We start from the raw sequence: 22,474 nt of genomic DNA, 5'->3' as shown, positions 1-22,474 counted from the left end.
GGGGCGGGTTCTAGGTAAGTTCAGAGAGGTAAGTTGGAGGTAAGTTAGAGGGGTTTTAGTGGGTATGGGGGGTTTCCCCGAGTCCCACACTACCAAGCAAATGGTGTGCCTAAATGCATTTCCCCTCTCTAAAAAAAAAAAAAAACCTTGCTCTTCTCTACTAGATTTCCGCATTGTCTTGGTGACCTGCCACGCCCCGGCAGGGGGCCCCGCCTGTCCATTACACCATCGCCGAGTCTTGCCGCCCGGCTGACTCAAGGTCTTGATGGCACCTTGAGTTGAGGATGGTCCCGGCTGCATCCAGGAGTCGATCCCCGCTCGAGGTGAAGTACATCGGCGATGATCTTGCGGGCCTTTGACGGACCGTTGTGGCCTCGGAATTTGAAGCCACTGGGGCTGCTGGGCCTCTGAGGAGTGGGGCTGATGTGGCTGATGACAGGGATTCTGAAGCCAGTCAAGCTGTGCCTGATCAGCAGCATAAACTCCTTCCTACCTTCAATCTTGAGTCCATCGGCCCTGGCGGCTTGGACAAACGGCCCGTCCGGATGCCTAACTTAACTAAGTCCCTCTATTGGAGGGGGAGCGCCGTCCCGCAGGGACCCTCCGAACAAGGAGCTAAGTTAGTCCGGATGCCTTTCTTGAACTCGCCTCGCACATCCCAAAGGGCAGATCGGCGATGAACAGTGCGATCTGATATTAGGTGGGCTCGGTCTTAAGACTTCCTCAGCCTCTGCGGATCGCTGGGAGATGATACAAGCCGCTCGGTCGTTGATTGGTAACGCTGAGCACACATTGGTTGTGTGCGCGGGGATTGCTGGGAGCACATCAGACATGTTTGATTCGCGCTGGAACTCGTACCCCAACCCAGCGGGTATAACCGGCCCCGACCCGGCGGGTACAGGCCACGGGATGGCTCCAGAGTCTCGGTTATGGGGTCGGGTACGGCAGGTACGGGCCACGGGCGACCTCACATGTACCCGCCAATCCCCGACTGTTTTGGGTGAGAAGTTACGGAACAACTTAACAAGCAATGTATTTATTTACATTCATAATATTTGGTAGATAAGAACAGATAAGCATATAGAAGGAAAGAGACGTTACATGATGCAATCAAGAGATACATATATTAATAAAAACAGATGAGAAGGAACAGCGGGTTACATCATCAGAGTCATCATTGTCCGAGCAATTATAGTTGACTTTTTTGAGTGTAACTGAGGTCAAGTCCATCATCTCATTAAATTTTTGGTACCACTCTTTTACACAAAGGAGGTGTTTGATTGAAGAAGCGCCAAGGCTGTGACGCTGCGAGCCTATTATTGTTTTTGAACGAGAAAATACACGCTTGGATGGTGCACTTCACCAGGAAAAAACAATGATCACTTGCCTGCAAGTGACATGAAAAATTACAAAGGCCCCTTTGTACTTTGCTATGTCACTTGCAGACAAGTGATCATTGTTTTTTCCTGGTGCTTGGGGCTGGAATTCCAAGGTAACACTTTGCCATGGCTGCTACCTGACTTAACTACCGGGACTGGGGGTGCGGAGCACCCCGATTGCGAAGCATCTCCCATTCCCAATGGGAGGCTTATGAGTTATCGGCTTTTTTCCGCGTGAGAGCTTCAGGAAATTTGTGGCTTTTGGCCAACTTTTTGAATCAAATTTACATTACACAGCGCGCACTCATTGTGAGTCAGCGAGCTGAAGTACACGGGATAGCTGAGCATCTCAGCTTCAATGTAGTGTCACTTTTGTGATATCTACACTTGAAGGAGAGTGTTGCCCTTGCTCAGCAGTCAAGGTGGATGGATGATGGAGTTCTGTATTTAAATTGAGTCCAAATGGATCTTCTTGGGATTTGCATACACACTTCTGGCCAAACACAAAAAAATCACAAACTTCAAAGGTGGATGGAAGGAGTTTGTGAAGGGGGAAAAAGTGGTGATTGACACCAAAAGAAAGATAAAAATCAGGCCTTTAATCTGGCACCACAGGACAGAAATACACAAGTAGAAGACCCCTGAAAGGGGAGCGGGGAAAAACTCCCACCAAAACACTGAAACCTCTCAAGCCAAATTCTTGGCTTTACCTGCAAGTCCCTCCTTCGGAGGTTGCGCTCTGCGCCAGCCCAGGCTGTACCAGGGCCCTCTGAAGCGAGGGACTCGTGATAAGTCAGGCTGCTACTGCCACTGCCCCGACCTGGACCTCGACCTCCAGTTCCACGCGTTGCACCAGATGTACCACCATAGCAACCATCGCACACCTTCCAGTCATCTGCCTAACTCACAAGCCAGTATGCTCAACCAGATGACGCCCAATTGAGTTTCTTCATCACCTCTTCTGGGTTCTACGTTATCAGGCAATGTTGGCATGGCAGCACCAATGGGGTCACCAGCAACCAATGGTGTGTTAGTTACTGGCATATATTTTGGCTAATGACTCATGGTTTATTTGTACATAGTAGGACCCATGCGCACCCCCCCAACCAACCGTAAGTCATTCATCATGGAAATCCGAGATGTATATTACTGAATACTTCAATTTAACTTTACATAGCCCGTTAACATCCACACCACAACCCTCATCCTTGCTTGGAGATATTGACACAAGATACTGGGGCTGGCGACCCCCCGACTGACCTCAATTACCAGGGACCAGACTTGGGAGGATACCACGAGCATACTGATTACACAGATAATCTCGGGCCCAGCTGGTCGTTGGATGTCTTGGACAACAGGGTTGTCCCGCGAGAAACGGGCCACTTGAATGATGGACGAGTCCCGCAATTAGCAGACGAACAAAATGACCTCAAACCCGATCCTGAGGCGGATGACCCGGTCGGCAATGCCGTCAGCCCCATTATGCCTACGCATGTCAATGTGAACCCAACTGCTGTAGAAGTCTATGAGCTCTTACAGGTACGTACTCAAGTCACTTCAAAGTACCAGATTTTTAACAAACATCCTATTTATAAAACAAAGGGGCCACAAGTGTTGGCCAATGTGATCCGGCTCATCATAGCCCGCAAGGGAAAAGCGTGAGCCCAAATCCAGCCGGTCCATTTATATACGGGCCTGTCATTAAAGTGAGTCAATCACCTGCAACATTTGGCTAGTCTCACCTGTAAACTGAAGTACCTGTGTAGGAATATGTACGCCACAAGATTCGTAGGTACATGAAACTGCCCAACATGGATTCCTATGTCAAGATGCACTTTGCAAACGGTGGTGTGATCAACAACACACCATTACACTTAATCCGAGTAAGTTAATAGGAATACTGTAGCTAATCAGAAACTGACAACTGCTATTGGTTGTGATCAATCAGGCGCACGTCCTTGCAAAGCCGGCCAAATGGCGGGACACCAATCTACCACGTGGAGTCATAAGCAACGGCACGCTATCCACTGAGCATGCTCAAGGCCTGAACCAATTCCTTTGTACCATGGTCAAACACAAACGGACCACCTTGCGCAACATAGTAAGAGGATCTTTCTAATTGGCAACCCAACCACACAGCGAGCTGACCTTTGAGACAGCTCTTGACACAAGTCCGACCAGACGCACACCGACGAGCACCTGGCCCAGTTCCCCAACTCGGAGAACTCTTGGTGCTGGCTGAGAGAGCGCTCACCCGTGCCCACAAGGTTGCACCAGGAACAAACAAGCAGCCGTGGATCAACCGCCGCACAGTCAAGGTACAATTTGCGTTGCTGCAAATCCTCGCGGTCGACCACTATCTTCGCCAGTCCCGTGCACAGGTTACATCTCAATGGGAGACCATTGATCGCCACCTTGAAATGCTTGCCGCATTGAGTCCAGTGGAGCTTCAAGCGTAAGTAAAATCCTTTTATATTTCTTGAATGAAAGGGCCTAAAACTGACTGGCTAATCAATTTCAGGCGCATCAACCTCTACATGCGGATGGATGCCAAATTTTGATGGCCTCAAAATGATTGACGCCATTGAGCTTGAAGGATTCAATCTCCCAACACCTGATAAGGTTGCAGCTGAGGTTGATGTCTTGAACCGCACACCCGCCGCTTAACTCCCTCTCCAACATATCGCTCAAGTCGTCCAAACTGCACCTGTCTGTCACCGTCTTTCCTACTTGTTGTTATGCCTCTACATGACTCAGGTCCCCATCCGCATATTGCTCAAGTCATCCGAACTGCGCCTGTCTGTTACCCCAACCAAATGTTGGGGTGTTATATCTCTCTCTTTACTTCTTGTTGTATGCCTCTATATCACACGACTCAGGTTCCCATCCAGGGTCCTTTCTTTATCTCTCTTGTCCCGCCCTGTTATTTGACAGGGGTTGCTCTCTTGTATATAAACATGGTCACTAGCTATGAATTGATTATCTGTCCAACCAAATGTTCAGCTGCAAGTAATCCGGACGGTTGAGCAGTATGGCATGCTCCGGTAGTCCGTTGGACATGAGTGAACGGTCCTCTAATGCTGGGACACCGGATCAGTCAAGCAGTTCCCCCATCCATCCTATAATCCTCAGACAGCAGATCAGTCGAGCCGCTTGACCAATCCGCTCCCCCATCCGGTCAAGCTGGCAGGTTGTCTTGACGGCAAGCCCTGGGCGCCCTGACCGCAGGTCCCCATCTCACGGCCGTGTGAACAGGCCCCTCAGGATGGTGGCCTGACGGTTGCCTGCCCATCCCATGGGGCGGGGTGACGCCGAGGACGGGGCAGGCCAACCGCGGGACGCTCCCTCGCAATATCTCAGGGATTGGTAGGAAGTATCTCACGAGGGTTGGGACGACGAAGGCCTGCCCCTGCTGGCGGTCGGACATGCGACATGTTGGGAGCCGGGAGTACCAAGATTACAAACCACGGTAATCAGGGCAACACATACATAACTATAATCATCATGTAGTTATGCATAGATCTATTCATGTCATCAAGCTACTGCAGCTGCGGCCATGTTTTATGTAGTCAGGCTCGCCGCCCGGTACCAGTTCTACTCTTTCCTCACTGAGAGTTGGACCAATACGGAGCGTGCTTCGAGCTGATCAGCAGTGTGATTCTTGTCGTCAGGTTAGTAATCAATACCAAGAGTTGGACCGATACCGAGCGTGCTTCGAGCTGATCAGCGGCGTGATTCTTGTTGTCAGATTCACACTCTATCAGCTTTCTTATAGGTTAAAAGCCGTTTTCTACCAGCCTCTAACCGTGTATCAAATTCATTTCTTGGGAGACCAGTAATTGAATGGTTGGAAAAGGAGGAAAGATAAAAGAAATCAAAGAAAAAGTGATTAAAGAAACTTTAGAGAAACAACGGATCAAAAGAGAAAAGGAAGAAGAAGAAAGACTTTGGACAATCCGAGAATTTGAAGAGAATCAGAAAAGGTCGTAGGAACAATTCAACCAACCTGCGCAATCATCCTCCTTGGTAGACGTCAAAATGGCTGGACAACCATCTGCGGAAGACTACTTTCCTCTGAAAGCCGAGATGGATCGAATATCGCTCCTGATCCCTGCACCTGTACCACAATCTGAAGGGAACAGCGTCCTCATCAGCTTCCACAAGAAGCCCCTTGAGCTACACTACATGCACAACCCGAAAAAAACTCGACTTGCAAAAGGGAAAGCCAATTTCAAGGTCTGGGATTGTGAAATCAACCAAACCCTCAAATATGTATTTGAAAACGCCGATACGTTCACTGCATTGGAATCAAACTTCAACTCGAGATCGGCCAAGGATCAAGCGGCCATTGCCTGTCTCTTGCGTTCCACAATCAAGACATCTCTCCTGGATATCGTCAATGGAAATAATTCGGACGACCCGTGGACAATCTTCACAAGCCTCAAGAGCTAATGCAATTGATCCGACCGACAACACAAACTTGATCTTGTCAGCCAGTTCACCGACTTGATGGCAAACAGATCACTCCCAGGAACCGACGCCGACCTGGCGCAGTGGAGCAAAATTTGGGCCGAAATGACCCAACTGAAGATATCTTTTGAGGAAATGGGTGGACTTTGCTTACAACACAGTTTCTTGGTGCCTGCAGGGATTGATGCAAAGACTTTCGAATTCGTAGTTGGCCAGAAGCTTGAGACGGCAACTGCTGTTTCCTTGAACGATGTGATGACCATGATTCAAGCTGCAACTGGAAAATCACAAACAAAATCTAGTGCAACACCAGAAGACTCCTACGTGCCAATGGACCTAGACGCCATCAATGCTATTCGCGCAAACACCGGCCGATATGCTCCGCCTCACTGTCGAAACCTTCAACAGTTTCCTCAGAACACTCGGCGACCTGGACCTCAGGAGAATGGGTTACCAACATCTCAACCCAAACCTCAATTGTCGATTGAAAAGGCAATGGCTTTCCGAGGTGTTCCCCTCAACAGCAACCTCACAGGCAAATGGGGCATACAGTGCTTCTACTGCAAACAGGACGGGCACTGGTACAACAACTGCCAAGCTTTTTGGGAAGACGTTGCATCGGGAGAAATAAAGCCTCCACCAGATGGACATGATGCCCCCGGATCAACCCTTTGGCAAGCACAACCGCCTACGCCAGCTGGATGTCCCAGAAGTGAGCGACGGCAAAATTCTACTCGACTCAGGAGCGTCGACCCACGTGAGTGGCACACTTGATCTATATACGTCTTGTGAAAAACTTGACAAACCCAGAAAGATTTTGCTTGCGGTGGCTGACTGCTCCGTTGATGTCAGTTTCAAAGGAACAATTTCAATCCCAAAGTCAAAGGGAAAGGTGACTATTGAGGACCTATACTACTGTCCTGGAGTTGACGGCATCATCCTCTCAGTGGGACCCTGTGAGAATGAAGGCTGGTTAGTTGCTGAAGAATGACCGCTAACCGCCTCCTTCAAGAATATTGATGTCCGGGCTGTGTGATTGTCGGTAACTTGGCTCCGCACTGCTACTTTCCACTAGTCTTCAGCGCTCCTCTACTGAGCCTGATCTATAGCGTAATAATCCGCAAGTGAAATAAAGCTCCGCACTTTGTAAGCACAAATCCGCAAGTAACTTTCAATGTAAAGATAAGATCCCAATAATCTCCTAATAACTCTAGTACGTCCATAGTTGTAAGTACAATGATGAGTAATACCGTAAGAAATCAATAATAGGATATGGTAAAGAAGAGAAAGAAGATCCGTCCGTCCCCGTCCTTCCCTCCACGCACATTGCCGTTCCCACCCGATCCCGCACTAGTCCTCCAGCTCCACCCGCCATCCCGCTTGTCACTTTCACAGACTCCGCTCCTCTCCGACGCTTTTCCTCCCACCGTCCTCTGTCTAGCCTCCATCAGTCGTTCTCTCACCACCGCCTCCACCCCGGTTCCACCCGCTGGTGGAACCCGCTTTGGCTGTTGTGGTTCACCCGCTGACGCGCCACTGCTACCAGTCCACGTGTGTAGTCCCGCCGCAGTCCAGCCCTGTCTTTTCCGCTCCAATCCAAATACCCAATCCAAAATCCGCAATCCGCAATCCGCAATCCGCAATCCGTGCATCCCAGTCCGCGCGTGACTTTCCGTAAGCTTTCTTAGCGTGCTTTCCTGACCTCATCCTCAGTGCTTATGTCACCGGAATGCACGCTGCTTGAGCGGCTTTGTGCATTCCCGCCCGCGCTATCCCCGCATGGAAATTCTACCGCGCTTGCCTATATAAATCACCACAACGCTTGACGGAGCCTCGAGGCGGGTTGGACGTTTAACTTCCAAGGAAGATCAGCAATTTTAACTAGTCCAAACAATGTTCTTTTCAATACATTGTACAAGAATTTTTGCTGGTTTCTTTCCCATCTCAACCAATCACTGCAATTGAATAAAGTTACACAACGTCCGTCTTTCGACCCGTTCTTATGGCATCGCAGACTTGGTCACGTATCCGAAGAAGTTGTTCGGAAATAGCTCAACAAGCACTATACCAATGAAGTACAAGGCAAGACCTGGGAGTCATTCTTCTGCACCCAGTGCGCTAAGTCTAAGAGCATCAATAAGAAGTCCCCCGGCGGTAACTCCCTCATACCGCGTGATAACCCACTCGACCTACTTGTGTCAGATGTAGCTGGCCCATTCCCTCACGACATTTCTGGAAAACAATATGTGTTGACCATGAGAGACCATGCCTCAACATACGTATGGTGTGATGTAATGACTGAACAAAGCGAAGTACCGAGCAAAATTATGTCGTGGCTCAACCACCTGAAGAATACTTTTGGCCGGTTTCCCAAGAACATCCGTTGCAACAATGCGCCGGAATATACGGCGTCGTTGAAGAAGCTCCTGATCCCTTTGGGCGTAGGCTTAGCACCGGTTCCTCCGTATAGCCCAGAACAAAACGGCGAAGCGGAACGAGTTAACCGCACCTTAGGCGACATGGCAAGAACAATGCTCCATGAATCCCAGATGCCAAGACCTTATTGGAGCTACGCATATAAACAACCTGCGCATATCCACAATGGGATCTCAAACAAGAAAATCGACTCGTGTCCGGTTACCGCTCTATATGGGATTGTAATTGACCCTAACGCTCTTTACCCCTTCGGAGCACAAGCAATTGTACATGTTCCCAAAGAAAAGAGAGATAAGCTATCCCAACGCGCAATTGAGGGTCAACTGATTGGTTATCCGGCTTTGGCAACGGTGGGCCAGCTATGCTAACCGTAGCGTTAGGGTAGCAGAATTGCGCTAAATTTTAGCGTAGTGTTAGCGGAATTGCGCCTTTCTGCGCTAACGCTACGCGCAAAGGGTGCGCAGCTAATTTAGCTGTTAGCGTAGCGTTAGCGTAGCGTTAGCGCAGATGCGCGCAATTGTGCTAACACTACACACGCAGGGCGCAAAAGAGCGCGCGCTACGGTGCGCCACAGTGCTTTTAGCTGAAAAAAAGGCCCTTTTTTCCCCTAAAAGCGCTGTAGCTCAGCGTAGCGTAGCGTAGTGACTGTAGCGGCGCGCTAACACTAACAAAAAATTGGCGCGCTGTTAGCGCCGCTGAAACGTAGCGCAGCGTAGCAGCGCTAACAGCGCGCTAACGCTACTCAAAATGGGCAGGCGCTTTTTGCCGCTACGCTAACGCTAAGTGGCCCTGTAGCGTACTGTAGCGTGGCGGCCCACCGTTGGCTTTGGAAGGTGGTTGTCTTGTTCACTCGAACTGCGATGGGCACATACTGCATTCGACATCGGTCATCTTCCCTGAGTTCCAGAACCTTCCGGTTAAGAAGAAGACTCCGAAGAAAGGCGATTTGGACATGATCTTAAATCAAATTGTCCTGAAACTCGGAGAAGAAGAGACAGAAGTGAATGCTAAATCCAAACAAGAGGCGATGTCGAACCAACGGTGAAACTGATACAATACGTGTATTTGTATCTGTATTGGCAATACATAGTTTTGGAAAAGTGTGTATTGTATCTGATATCAGATACATCACAAATACATGTATTTCAATACAATACAGCATGTATTTCCCCTGATACATGCTGTATTGTATTGTATTGGGCACCCAAATACACAGTTTTGGAAAACCATGTATTGTATCTGATAACCGATACATCCAAAATACATGAATTTCGATACAATACACACACAATACTGATACTTGTAAAGTATCAGTTTCACCGTTGGTCAAACCTACCAGTAACTAATGATAGGCGACTTCCAAAGAACATCAAGTTGGCTTTGACGGCTCCTGAGGCGTCAAAGTGGATTCAAGCAGCAAACTATGAGGTCAACAAGTTTTTCGAACTTGATGCATGGGATGTTGTCAAACCGTTCAGCGGGGTGGAACCCCTTGGTTGTTGTTGGGTTTTTGTCATCAAACCAGGCAAACATGAAGGCGACCCAGAAATTTTTCGGGCTCAATACGTAGCAAAGGGATTTAATCAAGTGATGGGATGCGACTGCAATGAAACATACGCTCCCACCGCTTCCCTAGTAACACTGCGGATGCTGATCTCACTGGCGATGAAACATAACTACCCCATGGCCACTTTTGACGTCAGCTCAGCATACCTATACAGTCCGATCGATGAAGAAGTCTAAGTGCAGCCGCCTGTGGAGATCAGACCTGAGTTGAAAGGAAAAATCTTGAAGCTCAAGAAAGCCATGTACGGTACGCAGCAAGCCGCTAGGTGCTGGTGGCTATTCTTCAAGAGCAAGATGGAAAACTTAGGCTTTGCGGTTTTGGAGCTTGAACAATTGTTGTGCATCTATTGAAGAGGAGATGACTTGATCATTCTTTGGCTTCATGTGGACAATGGACTAGTAGTGGCTTCACGCAACGGTTTGATGAAGGAATTGAAAGACGCAATTACAAAGGATCTCAAGATAAAATGGCCCAACAATGTTTGCGGTTTAGTTGGACTCAACATCAAAATTACAGGCCGCATTGTGGAGTTAGATCAGGAGAAATTGGCACAGCAAATTTTCAAAGACTATCCGCGCAAAATTTTCACTCAATGCAGTACACTTCCGGACACAAACCTCGAAATCAACGCAGGAGAGCCAATAGACCAAACCCAATACAGGTCCATCATAGGATCTCTTATGTACCTAGCAGCAGGAACACAACCAGATCTTTCTTATGGTGTTAATCTGCTAGCTCGGTACTCGCAAGCCCCTTCGCAAAATCATTGGAAAGCTTTAGATTTCTTGGTAGGCTACGTGAAGTGGTTGACATTGATGAAACTAGTTTTGAAAGGAAAAGGCAACTCGTTGGACATGTGGTCAGATGCGAATTGGGGCGGGGAATATGAGCGGTCAACTTCGGGATTTGTCATCAAGCATTTGGGAGACTCGGTGGCGTGGGGTGCGAAGAGACAGACGGTGGTGGCACTCTTGACGTCTGCGGCGGAGTACGTGGCATTATCAGAAGGAGCTCAACACCTAGCAGGACTATTAATGGTACTTGAAGAACTAAATCACACGGTCAAGATGAACATTTTTTGCAACAATGAAGCGGCAGTGTTGATTGCAGGTGATAATGCGTCCAAGAAGAAAACAAGATACCTAATCCGAGCGTTCTACTTCATTAATGATTTTGTACGGGAAAACAAGATCAAGATTCAATAGACCAGCGCAAAAACACAACAGGCCAACATTTTCACCAAGAAACTTGGACCCAACAAGATGGAAGCAGTGTTGTAAACCCTTGGCATGAGGGCGTAAGGTTTGTAATCTTGGGGGGGGATGTTGGGAGCTGGGAGTACCAAGATTACAAACCACGGTAATCAGGGCGACACAAATCATCATGTAGTTATGCATAGATCTATTCATGTCATCGAGCTACTGCGGCTGCGGCCATGTTGTATGTAGTCTAGCTCGCCGCCCGGTACCGGTTCTACTCTTTCCTCACCAAGAGTTGGACCAATACCGAGCGTGCTTCAAGCTGATCAGCGGCGTGATTCTTGTTGTCAGATTCACACTTGATCAGCTTTCTTCTACAACAGCCTTTGTCGGCTGGCCAACAGGGTGGCTGCAAACCTTGGCAGCACAACAGCGGCAACCAACAAGGTTTGGCGGGGTTGGGGAGGGTCAGACTGCCCGCAAAAACAATCGGTAACCCGACGTCGGTGGACTGCCGTGGTGTAGCTGCATTGAAATCAGCAATTTCAGCAAGCATGTCAGTTTCCAACTGCTGCGCACTACAAAATGGTACACCCCAGGCGCCCCGGTGCCCCGCCACATAGTGCCCTGTGAGCTTGCTTTCACCACGAATGGGTAATTGGACAGACATCTCTGGAACATAGTCTTGACTGTATGTATACATTCATGTATCACAGGTCCCTAGATCGGACCTCGCTACAGCCGCAGGGATTTTTGCTGTACCATTTCTTTCTTCTTGGCACAGCCGCAGGGGTTTGTGCTGTACGGCTGTAGGCTTTGTTTGCACCCCTGTAATCAGGGGTTAGTCTTGTTTCTTGTTTCATTCTTGAGGCCATTCTGTTGTTGCGCATCTTGAAGAGTGCTGCTTCAGACTACCTTCAACTCCCACCACCAGCAGCAGATTCCTTTGAGATGCTAACAGCGACTCAGAGCAATCTGCCACTGCCACCACCAACCGCTCCCCCATGCCAGCCTACCATCGCTACCACCATGCGCCTCGCCGACACTCATTGGGCCCGTCAAGTCCTCCGCGGTGACCACCTGCTCCCATTCAACCTAGTGCAGTCGGCTGCTGGTTAATGCTACTCAATGGATGCTCACCAACCAGGCAAGATCATCAGCTTGATCAAGTGTGAGAGCTCCCGCAACCCGTTGACCTTTGTGTCCTTAACCGGCTTCCTGACTGCCTTGACCACAGGCAATCCTTTCCATGTACTCGAGCCTTGTCCACTCTTCTGCGTTTGCCTCTCCCACACCAATCATGCCCATCATCCAGGGACCGCTTGGCAAGCGTCTGTCTCACATAGATACAAACTCGGCTGCGGGTTCACAGCTGCTGAGGTTTCTGATGTTGTTTCGCATTGGGAGTTGAGGATTGCCCCTGTTCTGACCAAATATGGCACCCATTGTACGTCTCTCATCTCTCTCTCTCTCCCTCTCTCCAGGATCTTTTCAATGAAAACAATCAAAAAAACAAATAACAGATAAAAAAAAAACTAAAAAGAATATCAGTAGGCAGTTGTGGGAGCGTAGCCACTGCCAAGGAACAGGTTCCGCATGAGTCGTGGGGTCACTAGGATGGGCAATAGATCCTTGCAGAGGTTGTAATGGTAAAGTCAACGGCATCATCAAAGAAGCGTGAAAACTAGCCACTGGAGCTGTCAGGTTTGAAGACCCTGAAAAAGAACAGTGCACTATCCAAAGGTGTGGTGGATGCAGACTGATCGGGCGGCGGGAGGATGTTGGCGAGGATCTTCAGCTTGGAGCCGGAGGCCTGGGGCCCGGGGATGAGATGGCTGCTCAAAGCCTGGGGCCCAGGGACAAGCGGGCTGTTCAAAGGAGCAGGGCGGCCGGAGGCCTGAGTCAACGGGACCATCTGGCTGTTTGACCAATGCGAGCTCTGGGAGAGGTGCTCAAGCAGGGCGTTCGTTAAGAAGTCCACATTCTTCCGCTTCATCACATTGTAACAGTTCAGAAGGTCAAGGCCCATGCGCACTTGAGCAGCTTCCTCCGGCCCCTTGCGCTGCCCAATATCGGCCAGAACTTCCTCGGCCTTCTTGATGTACTCATACTTGGCTGTGCTGGGTACGTGCATCCGCCTCATCTGATCCATCGTCAATCCGCCCATTTGTTGGGCATCAGACTGTTGCTGTTCTAGTGATTGCAAGCAGAAAACGCAGAAGATCCAGTCAGCTCCCGACCTTTGAGTGATCCTCCTGCAGCCAAATCACTTTGTAAGTTCAGAGAGAGAGAGAGGGGTAAAATCACCTGTTGTTTAGACCAAATAGCCTGATTCATCAGGCCCTGGTTCGAAATGTGGATAGACCGCCGCTACCTCAGCGGCCAAGCTTTGAGCACGCGTTTCGCCCAAAGCGCGGCGGGGGTAAGGTGCTGCGCGGACGGCGCCCTTGGCAGTGCGCACAACACCCGAGCTGTCCTCCTCGCGGAGGCCAGACGTCTCTCTGGCCTTCCCCTTGTTCTGATGGGTCTGTGCACAGCGGTTGAGGTTGGCCTCTGTGAGGGGCTCGGAGAAGACCATGGGTCGGGATTGCCTGGCGGCCATTGAGGCCTGTGCTTGTTGGTGGTTGAGGAACTCTTTTCTGGAGTCCTTGCGCTTGTCACGGCTGGGACCGGCCATCCACGGGCGGAGTCAGATCAAGGGGTTTGCCCAAGTGAGCAATGATGGGTGTTTTGTATGGTGATGGACTGGGTCGTTGACAGCCTTGCGTGCGCGGCGCTGCCGACGGGCATTCTTGTTGGTCAACATGATTTGGGCCGTCACATCGGTGGCCCGTTTGGTAGCATGGATGAACCTCTCAATCAGGCCATTGTTGTAGAGCGTCGCTGGTTCGCCTTGGGCCGCTGCGTCGTATTGCTCGACTAGCACCGGCGGAAGTCATGTGCGCATCTCTGGATCCACTAACATGCCTCCTAGTATATTGACGTAGTCCAAACGCAAGAAATCTTGCCCATTCATGTGGGCCATCACCGCTGTCGCCGTCTTTGTAATCATCTCATGTCTTTGTGCTATGTAGGTTGAGTCCCTTGGCGGTAGACTGGCCAGCCCGGGGAATGCGTGCTCCGGTACTTGACTGCCGGCCTGTTATGAAGAGTCAAACATATGAGCCTGGATGCTAATGGTAGGTGCATTCTGTCAATTTTGAGGTTTTGAATTGGCTTCCCTCTAATGGTTTGATTTCGGGCTTGGTGGTCGGGACGCCAGAAGCAAACTGAAACTGGGGTACCAAGATTGTCAATGTTGGTCCAGGAAGGAGATCAGATGGACAGACTTACAAGGCTTTTGGTAGGCTTGGCAATGGACGCAAAAGGATTGGGTACGGGGTCGTTACGGACTGGACCCCACGATTGTATCTGAAGAGTGAGGTGAACCAGGCAAGGGGCAGGTTGAGAGCGTATATGCATCAGTGGAAAAGAATGAGACACGAACTTGGGGCTGGGGCTGAGAGGAAGGATCGACTGCTTGAGGCTGATCATTTGAGTCGGCCGGCCGGACGGTGGCTTTGCTTGAGATGGAGGCCTGTGAGACGTAGCATGATGGATCAGAGGCCAACAATGGAGGGTGTAAGTACTGAAAAAACATTAATTAATCTGTTGTGAAGAAAAACGCAACCTGTGGGGCAGGCGGCGGCTGCATTTCAACGATGATGGTGTCCTGTTGGAGCACCTCGGGCCCGGGGTCTTGTTGGATCTGTTCTTGTTCTTCGGCCGGTGCGGGTACAGGAGGCTCGCTAGCTTTTGTCGAGGCAGACCGGCGCTGTCGTCTGTTTGGCTTTGCTGGTCCAGGATGAGTTAGCCCAAGGATTTCCTCCTCTGCGGTGCGAGCGCGCCGTTGCTGGAGAAGTGACCGGGCGGCAGCGATGCTGTTGGCTGCCGCGTGGGCTGCATTTCGAGTAGTCAACATTTCTTCTCTGTTGTGCCGGTTCAAGTGGGATGGAATCTGTCAAAGTGAGATTCCCTTGGGTTGGTGTAGGAAAGGAAACAGGGAATGGTGATGGCGGGGTGAGTTGAGGATGAGAAGAGTGCGTATTTAAATAAATATTTATATTGTTGTGGTAAGTGCTCTGCTCGGAGCGTGCTGGTCCCATGCTTGGAGACTGAGGACTTGCAGAGCATGCTATTTGATAATGTGCAGCCTGGCGCTGATCAGGCTTGATGAGGTGGATGAGGTGGATTGGGTAGTAAAAAGGTTTATTAAGTAAAAGGTGATAAAAATTCCCTCCTTTTGTGGAGGGGAGATGCCGTCCCGGGCTCCTTCGCTCCGCCAAGGAGGGACTATGTTAAGTTAGCTTGATCCCCTTCTCCAAGCTACACCCGGGGAGTCCTTCGGCGAGGACATATCGAGGAATCCTCGTGGATTCCCCGTACACCCGGGGAGTCCCTCCACGTGGGGCCCACCGCAAATCCACTTGGATCCCACGGTGAAGGGGTGCGCAAGGTCGGACCAACGGCATTTGGTCCACACGCCCTTGTGGGCATCACCAACTGCATCACGAGGGCACCTCGTGATGCCCCCAAGGATTCCACGAGTGCTTTCAGCTCTCCGTGGGCCCCCCGAGGACTCCTCGTGATACCGACGGAAAGGTTGGGCCCACGTGTACTTGATGCGTGGGCTCCCCGAGGAATCACCGTGATCCCAACCGAAGCGTTGGGCACACAAATGGAAACGCCGTCTGCACCCGTGGATTCCATGTGGCTCATTGGTGGGATCCACGGGTTCAGGTGGTCCGTTGTGGATGGCGTGGCTCCGGTCGCCGGTACGGAGCGGATTGAATCCTCCGGATCAAGATATAGCAGAATATGGCACCACACACTGCATTGCATTGTTGGTGGAGGAACAAGGAAGGATAACATAATGAAAAAATAAACACTGAAAAAAGGGAGAAAAGAAAAAAAGAAAACATTGGAAAAAGGGAAAATAAAAAAGAAAACATTTAAGATTCATTGGTAATAAGGGATGTCAACGGTGCCAGGCTGCTGGTTGAAGGGCAAGTATACACGGCAGATGAAGGCAATGGTGTCTTGGGTGGTTGAGAAGCCCTTGCCGTCGGGAAGAAGTCTATGTGTTTGAAGACCAAACTCGCAGTGTCCCCGGCCTTCACTGGGCTTGGTGGCAATGGTAACGCGGCTGACGATGGGAGTGATGGGTGGACAAGAGAGGGGGAGCTAAGGGAAAGTGATGGGCAGTTGGAAGGGCGTCCTTTCGTAATACTTGAGGGGAGAGACATCGATCAAGGGCAAATGAAAGCCCCGGCGCAAGCGCGCACATCTGGTAATTGGCTTCGTTTTCTACAGGAAATGATTGACTTCTTGGTGGACAGGTGGCCGTACTGTGAGCAGCCGGTAAAGTGCTGCTGCTCACAATCCCTGCACTCTCATTGAACAGGCAAGGGTCGATGTGGACCTTCTGCGGGCCGCTAGCAGGGCTGTCAACAAACTCTGGCGTCGTTGATGATTGACCCTTGCGCGGATCCAATACGCACAACCCAGGCTCCAGCTTGGCCGGCGCACAGTACTTCTTTGAGCGCTTGAGTTCCCTTGCACAAGCATTCCAGAACTGTGAATCTATCCCAGAGTATTTCAGCAAACTATTCCAAGCCATGTTGGGGGAAGAAACAGACGCACCCATCTGTTCACTTGAGTAGCCAATAGACCCAGAACCACTCCCACCAGCTTCTTCTCGGTTGAAGAGAGCTGATCATTGTAGCTGAGTGTGGAGAGCAAAGATATGGATTGCCAGGGAGTGAAAGGGCTAGGCTTATGACGAACAGCAGATCGTGATGTCGGTTTCTGGGTATTTCTAGGTGGCGTGGCGCCGGTGTCAGAGGAAGAGGATGGCGAGGGGGAAGACTTGTCAGAGGAACTGGTCGAGGAGCTTCTCTTTGCCGGACGTTGGTGTAGGAGGGATTCAAATAGAGAGGACTCTGGATGAAAAGATTGGTTCAAGATTTTTTGAAGTCTGCGAACTCCCTTTGCCCTTGCAAGGGGCTGATTGCGTGGGACTTGTTGAATTCTGGAGGTTCGGGAACCTAACTGGGTGAGCAGTGATGAGACTGACAAACTGCAATTAACAGCTGGTTTGACTTGCAAGCCCGCTCATCTGTTTTCCCAGGGAAATGATGTGGGGATCCCGTCAATTTGTGTTCTTGTCGGCTCCACCAGGAGCCCAGGGATGGCCGTGGAATCCTCGTCTGTGGGAACGACGAGGATATCCCGTTGAACAAAAATAGAGGTTCCTGTTGGCTCCACCGGGAGCCCAAGGGGAAGCCGTGGAATCCTTGTTTGTAGGAACGACGTGGGAATCATGTCGAACACATTTTGTGGTTTTGTCGGCTCCACCGTGAGTTTATCACAAGGAGACCCCGGGAGGGTGGAGACAACTGGGTATCCTGTTGTCTCCACCCATTTTCAACGGGTTGGTGATACCAATGGCGGGCACAGTGAAATCCACGTGGGTTTCACAAAGCTGGCGTCGCCCATCGCATCCACGAACTCGCTTGCCAGGAAGTACCCCCGGCGTGTAGTGCCCCTGCGCGAGGTTGGACCAGCGCTAACTTAAGTAAGTCCCTCCTTGGGGGAGCGAAGCGACCTCCGAAGGAGGGACTTATGACTTATGTCACACTTCTTGCCTGAGAGATTGGGGCTTTTGTGGCTTTTTATGCCATTTTTTCCTTTTGCCCTTCACACAGAAAAAATTAGGCAGCCTCTGCTGGAGCCCTGAAGGGTCAAGATAGCTGAACATCTTGGCTTCCTGTCCCTGTCCTCATGATGAGGACTGAATGCAGGGGCTGCAGTGGCCAAGGCATCTTAACCAGAGCATGGAGAGCCTGGTTCCTGTGTAATTGAATTGAGAAACCATACTGTTTTCCGTGGTCAGTTCAATCCGCACAGCATACAGCTCAAGGAACTTTGAAGGGTCATGGAGCAACAATGGTTAGACTTCCAGGAACATGTTTAGTGGCAAAAGATAGGGAAGAGGGAGACGAGTTTGATGATCCAAAGGGCATGCCTGGGGCCCTTTGGGAACAGGGTCAAAAATCAAAAGGCACAAAATTGCCTGCAAAAACATTTGGAAGATTGGAATCTCTCAGGCCAAAATGTGGACATTAGTCCCAAGTCCCTCCTTCGGAGGTCGCGCTTTGCGCCAGCCCAGGCTGCACCAGGGCCCTCCGAAGTGGGGGACTTGTGTTGAGTTAGGGACCAGCGGCTGCTGGTCCACAGGTTCACGTGCTCTCCACCAAATGGATCACGGGGGCTCCTGGTGATGATCATCCGAGGATACCAATTCTGTGTAAAGAAACCGCTACTTTTGCACTTTGACTTTGAACTATTGTACTTTCTGACTTAAACTTTCTTTTCTGACTTCTGACACAAGCATAACTTTTGTACTAAATTTTACGAGATGCAAAATATAAAATTATATTGCTTTCTTTTTGGAATTTTGTTGATGATTTTTGAAAGATAATAGGGGGGTTCACAATTGAATTTTATAAAACTTTGGAGGTCAATTTAAGGCCTTTATGAACATAATTTTAAAATTTTGGCAAGATGTCCAGAAAAAGGTGTGACTGATCATTCAGTGCAATTTATCAACTTTTCAAAAATATGTTCATAAACAGGTTAAAATGGGTCCTAAAGTTTTACAAATTTTAATTGTGAACCCCCCTAATAGGAAATAACAAAGTAAGTCTCTTGAGAAAAAAGGAAAAAGTTTACAATCTGAAGGGACTATTTATATTTGAGAGAATTCTTTAAGAAAGATAGATTATCTAAATGAGTGTTTCTGTGTAGAGGTTTGTAAATAAGGGAACTATATCATAATCTTCAAAGGGATCTGTTTCTATTGTTTGTTTCCGTCTAACATTGCAACCCCATAACTACGTATTTTTTTTTTCTTTTGATTTTTCATTTTCTTTTGTTTCGTCGGTTGTTGTCCTGAGTTTGACAAAATGACCTGCCATGTACTCTGCAAAGAAATTTTTACGTATTTATCAGCCGTAAGTCGCACTGGAGAAATTCCATTTTCATTGTGAAATCTTTTCATATATGGGAGCATGGTCTTGCCCATATGTCCTGCCCAAATCCAAGAGTTATCTGCCGTCGCCCCATCCCTCCACATGACTAAATATTTGTGGATATTCTTTTCTTCCCGTCGGTATCCAATGATAGCTTCAATTTCATTCTCATTGTAATACTGGATTGGAGGTGCATTGCACAGCCGCGGCGCCAGAGGACCTTTTCTTCCCGGAAAAGAGCTGGGATTGACATAAGGAACCAGAAGGGATGAATGGAAAACCGGGTGAATACGTTTCAAGTCATGAGGAAGGGATAATTGATACACTTCATTTCCATAAGACTTAGCTATTTTGAAAGGGCCCAAACACTTAAAATCTAATTTTCCTGACGGTTGTTTTGTTGCTATGTTTTTTCTTAACAACCATACCAAATCCCCTGACTTAAAATCCGGACCTTCTCAAACTTTTTGATCAAAATATTCCTTCTGAGTCTTCTTTGCTTGTTTAAGATATTCCTGTAACAAATCTTGCACCTCTGTCAGTTGTTCCACTAAATTTTCTGCTGCTGGTACACTGGAGCCTCCTATCAAGGTATTCAGACAAGGATGAAATGAGAACTGCGCAAAAAATGGAGAATATCCTGTTGAAGCCAAAACCAAAGTGTTAAATACTAACTCCGCCATTGGTAACAACTGTACCTAATCATCTTGTCTATTGGCCACAAAATGACAAATGTACATCTCCATTGTTTGATTTGTTCTTTTGGTTTGTCCATCCTTTCTTGGGTGCCAAGCTGTTGACGGTGCTGGTCAAATTTGCAGAAGACGCTGAACCTCCTTCCAGAACCGTGAGACAAAGATTGAACCCCTATCTGACACTATCTTGTCCGGTAACCCATGGTACCTTATGAACCTATCTAAGAATGTATAAGCAAATTCTTCAGCCGTCCAAGTTTCACATGCCGGTATGAAATGTGCTGCCTTTGTAAAATGATCCACTATGACTAAAATTGAATCAAACTTTAGTGAAACGGGAAGTTTTACTACAAAATCTATCCTGATGACACTCCAGGGGCGCTTTGGAATTGCCAGTGAGATCATGAGACCTTTTGGGTGCTGCGTGGAATGTTTCGCCTTCTGACATGACAAACAAGACTTCGTGTACTGAATAACATCCCGCCGGATTCCTGGCCAAGTGAATGATCAAGTTATATTCTGTAGGGTTTTTAAAGATCCTAAATGACCTGCAGAGATATCATCATGAAATTCCTTTAGTATTGTAGTTCTGAGGGATAGGGGAACGAAAATCCTATCTTCTATCCACCAAAGGCTGTGTTCATAACGAAGCGGCAATGATTCATTGTCCTCCACTTCCTTGGGTGGTTCCTTCTTGTATGCCGCCGTCAAGAAATCTACGGCTCTCTTTGTGGGCTGGCAAAACATATGATCAATTTGAAATTCGTTTTCATTTTGTGATTCATTATTTGAGTAGGTTAATGGCGACTCCTCAATGGCCAATACTTCCTGTTCTTTTGTCATGTCTGAGTCTTTCAAAACTAATCTGCCTTGCCTTTCCTGAAAAATCGCTCTGCCGGAATCCTCCTTTTTGTTGTGGTGATGAATCTCGTGGTGCCGGTGACGCATTCAGTTTTCAATCATTTTCCCATTTGAGACGCAGCGGCAGCAAGATCATCAAGCCTCAAGAATTTCCCCCCCCCTCAAAGCGTCAAGATCCTCAAGATTCAGACACTCCAACCTTGCTCATTCCTCCAACTCTCCCCTTCTTAAAACTCTTTTCCCTTTCCCCTTTCTTTTTTTTTTCCCTCTTCTCAGATTTCCACCCCTAATCCCTTTCAGCTCACCATCTTTTCTTGGTCCTAACACAACGCCTGCTGTGGGTTTTATTTCCTTGTTTGGTTTCTGGTTTCTGTTCTTTTTTTCTGCCTCCTATCACTGTGCTTTCCTTGTTTCTGTGTTTTGTTTTCTTTTTTCCTTCTGTTTTCTTCTGGTTGTTGTTGCGCGCTTGTGCGCGCGGGTGTATGATGACTTGTCTGCAGCATGTCACAGTCCCCGGAGTCTGAGTTCAGTTCAAACTCAGATGATGGGGCAGCATGGACTTCGTCTGAACCATAAGAAAAAAACTTGGTCTCAGATCATCCATCACTCCAAAGAATCCCAAATCTAAAGTTTATTGATCCCTTGTTTGCTGATATACTCGCGGAGCTTCTGAGTTCACCTCTCAGCCCGCGCCAATCCTCTTCCAGATTCCCTTCCTTTAGATCACTTCCTTCTGTCTCAGTTCGCCGGCTTCCTTTGCCTAGATTCTCAATATCAAAACCACCGCCGACGGAAATCTACTTTCCATCGTCTCTCATAAATCCGCCTTCCCAACGCTACCCCCCTTGACTCCCAGAATCCTCAGTTTCCCGGACCACCGTGAAGGCAGCGCACAGCGCAACATTCCCTTCCAGCAACACTGGGTCGCTACGCTAACCATAGCGGTTAGCGTAGCGTAGCGCAAATGCGCTATTTTTTAGTGTAGCGTTAGCGCAATTGCACGCATATGTGCTAACGCTACGCGCACGCGGTGCGCAGCTATTTTAGCTGATAGCGTAGTGTTAGCGCAGATGCGCGCAATTGCGCTAACGCTACACATGCAGGGCGCAAAAGAGCGCGCGCTACGCTGCGCTACAGTGCCTTTAGCGGGAAAAAAGGGATTTTTTTCCGCTAAAAGCGCTGTAGCGCAGCGCAGCGTAGCGTAGCGACTGTAGCGGTGCGCTAACGCTAACAAAGAATTGGCGCGCTGTTAGCGCCGCTGAAAATTAGCGCAGCGTAGCCGCGCTAACAGCGCGCTAACGCTATGCAAAATAGATGGGCGCTTTTTGCCGCTAGGCTCACGCGTAGCGCTGAAATAGCGTAGCGTAGCGTAGCAACCCAGTGTTGCAAGTTCCAGTAACTGCCAATGGCCCAGCACCGGTTGGAGTTCCACACCGTCATCCGAAATGAAATCTGGGCGCCTTGTTGCCGGATCCGCCGGATTCTCTTTGCCTGACACATGTTGTATGACAAAATGGAACAAAGAAAGTTGAGACGCCCATCAAGCCTGTCAATCTGAAAGATTGTTTTTAGTCATAAAGAACCGCAGATTTGCGTGATCGGACATTACCACCACAGGATCACTGGTGTCGATTAACCATGCCCGCCATTCCTGGAATGCTGAAACCACCGCATATAACTCCTGATCGTGCACCTGCCATGAAGATTCACGCGCTGTCAGCTTTCGTGACAAAAAAGACACTGGGTGGAGATGTCCCTGTTCATCCGGTTGATACAAGACTCCCAAGATAGCGTA

The 22,474-nt window shown here is 49.0% G+C and overlaps 3 protein-coding genes across 3 annotated transcripts; 1 reads left to right on the top strand and 2 right to left on the bottom strand.

Moving 5' to 3' along the window:
- Positions 1-831: 831 nt before the first annotated feature.
- On the top strand, positions 832-3,940 carry PtA15_15A151 (uncharacterized protein; the record flags this gene model as incomplete). Its single annotated transcript, XM_053163328.1, has 7 exons — positions 832-948; positions 2,652-2,918; positions 2,982-3,037; positions 3,172-3,262; positions 3,328-3,480; positions 3,749-3,834; positions 3,901-3,940. The coding sequence occupies 7 exons, from the start codon at positions 832-834 to the stop codon at positions 3,938-3,940; spliced, it is 810 nt and encodes a 269-aa protein (XP_053027314.1).
- An 8,795-nt stretch (positions 3,941-12,735) lies between these two features.
- PtA15_15A150 (uncharacterized protein) lies at positions 12,736-13,728 on the bottom strand (the record flags this gene model as incomplete). The annotated part of the gene is made up of 2 exons (XM_053163327.1): positions 12,736-13,239; positions 13,426-13,728. 2 exons carry the CDS (start codon positions 13,726-13,728, stop codon positions 12,736-12,738), a joined length of 807 nt encoding a protein of 268 aa, XP_053027313.1.
- Positions 13,729-14,224: 496 nt separating this feature from the next.
- On the bottom strand, positions 14,225-15,012 carry PtA15_15A149 (uncharacterized protein; the record flags this gene model as incomplete). Its single annotated transcript, XM_053163325.1, has 4 exons — positions 14,225-14,320; positions 14,385-14,462; positions 14,539-14,628; positions 14,776-15,012. The coding sequence occupies 4 exons, from the start codon at positions 15,010-15,012 to the stop codon at positions 14,225-14,227; spliced, it is 501 nt and encodes a 166-aa protein (XP_053027312.1).
- Between the last annotated feature and the right edge of the window lie 7,462 nt (positions 15,013-22,474).

The sequence above is a fragment of the Puccinia triticina genome, chromosome 15A, assembly GCF_026914185.1.
Source record: "Puccinia triticina chromosome 15A, complete sequence".
Taxonomy (NCBI): Eukaryota; Fungi; Basidiomycota; class Pucciniomycetes; order Pucciniales; family Pucciniaceae; genus Puccinia; species Puccinia triticina.
The sequence above is the reverse complement of the archived record's forward strand: the minus strand, read 5'-3'. Positions and strand labels throughout refer to the sequence as shown.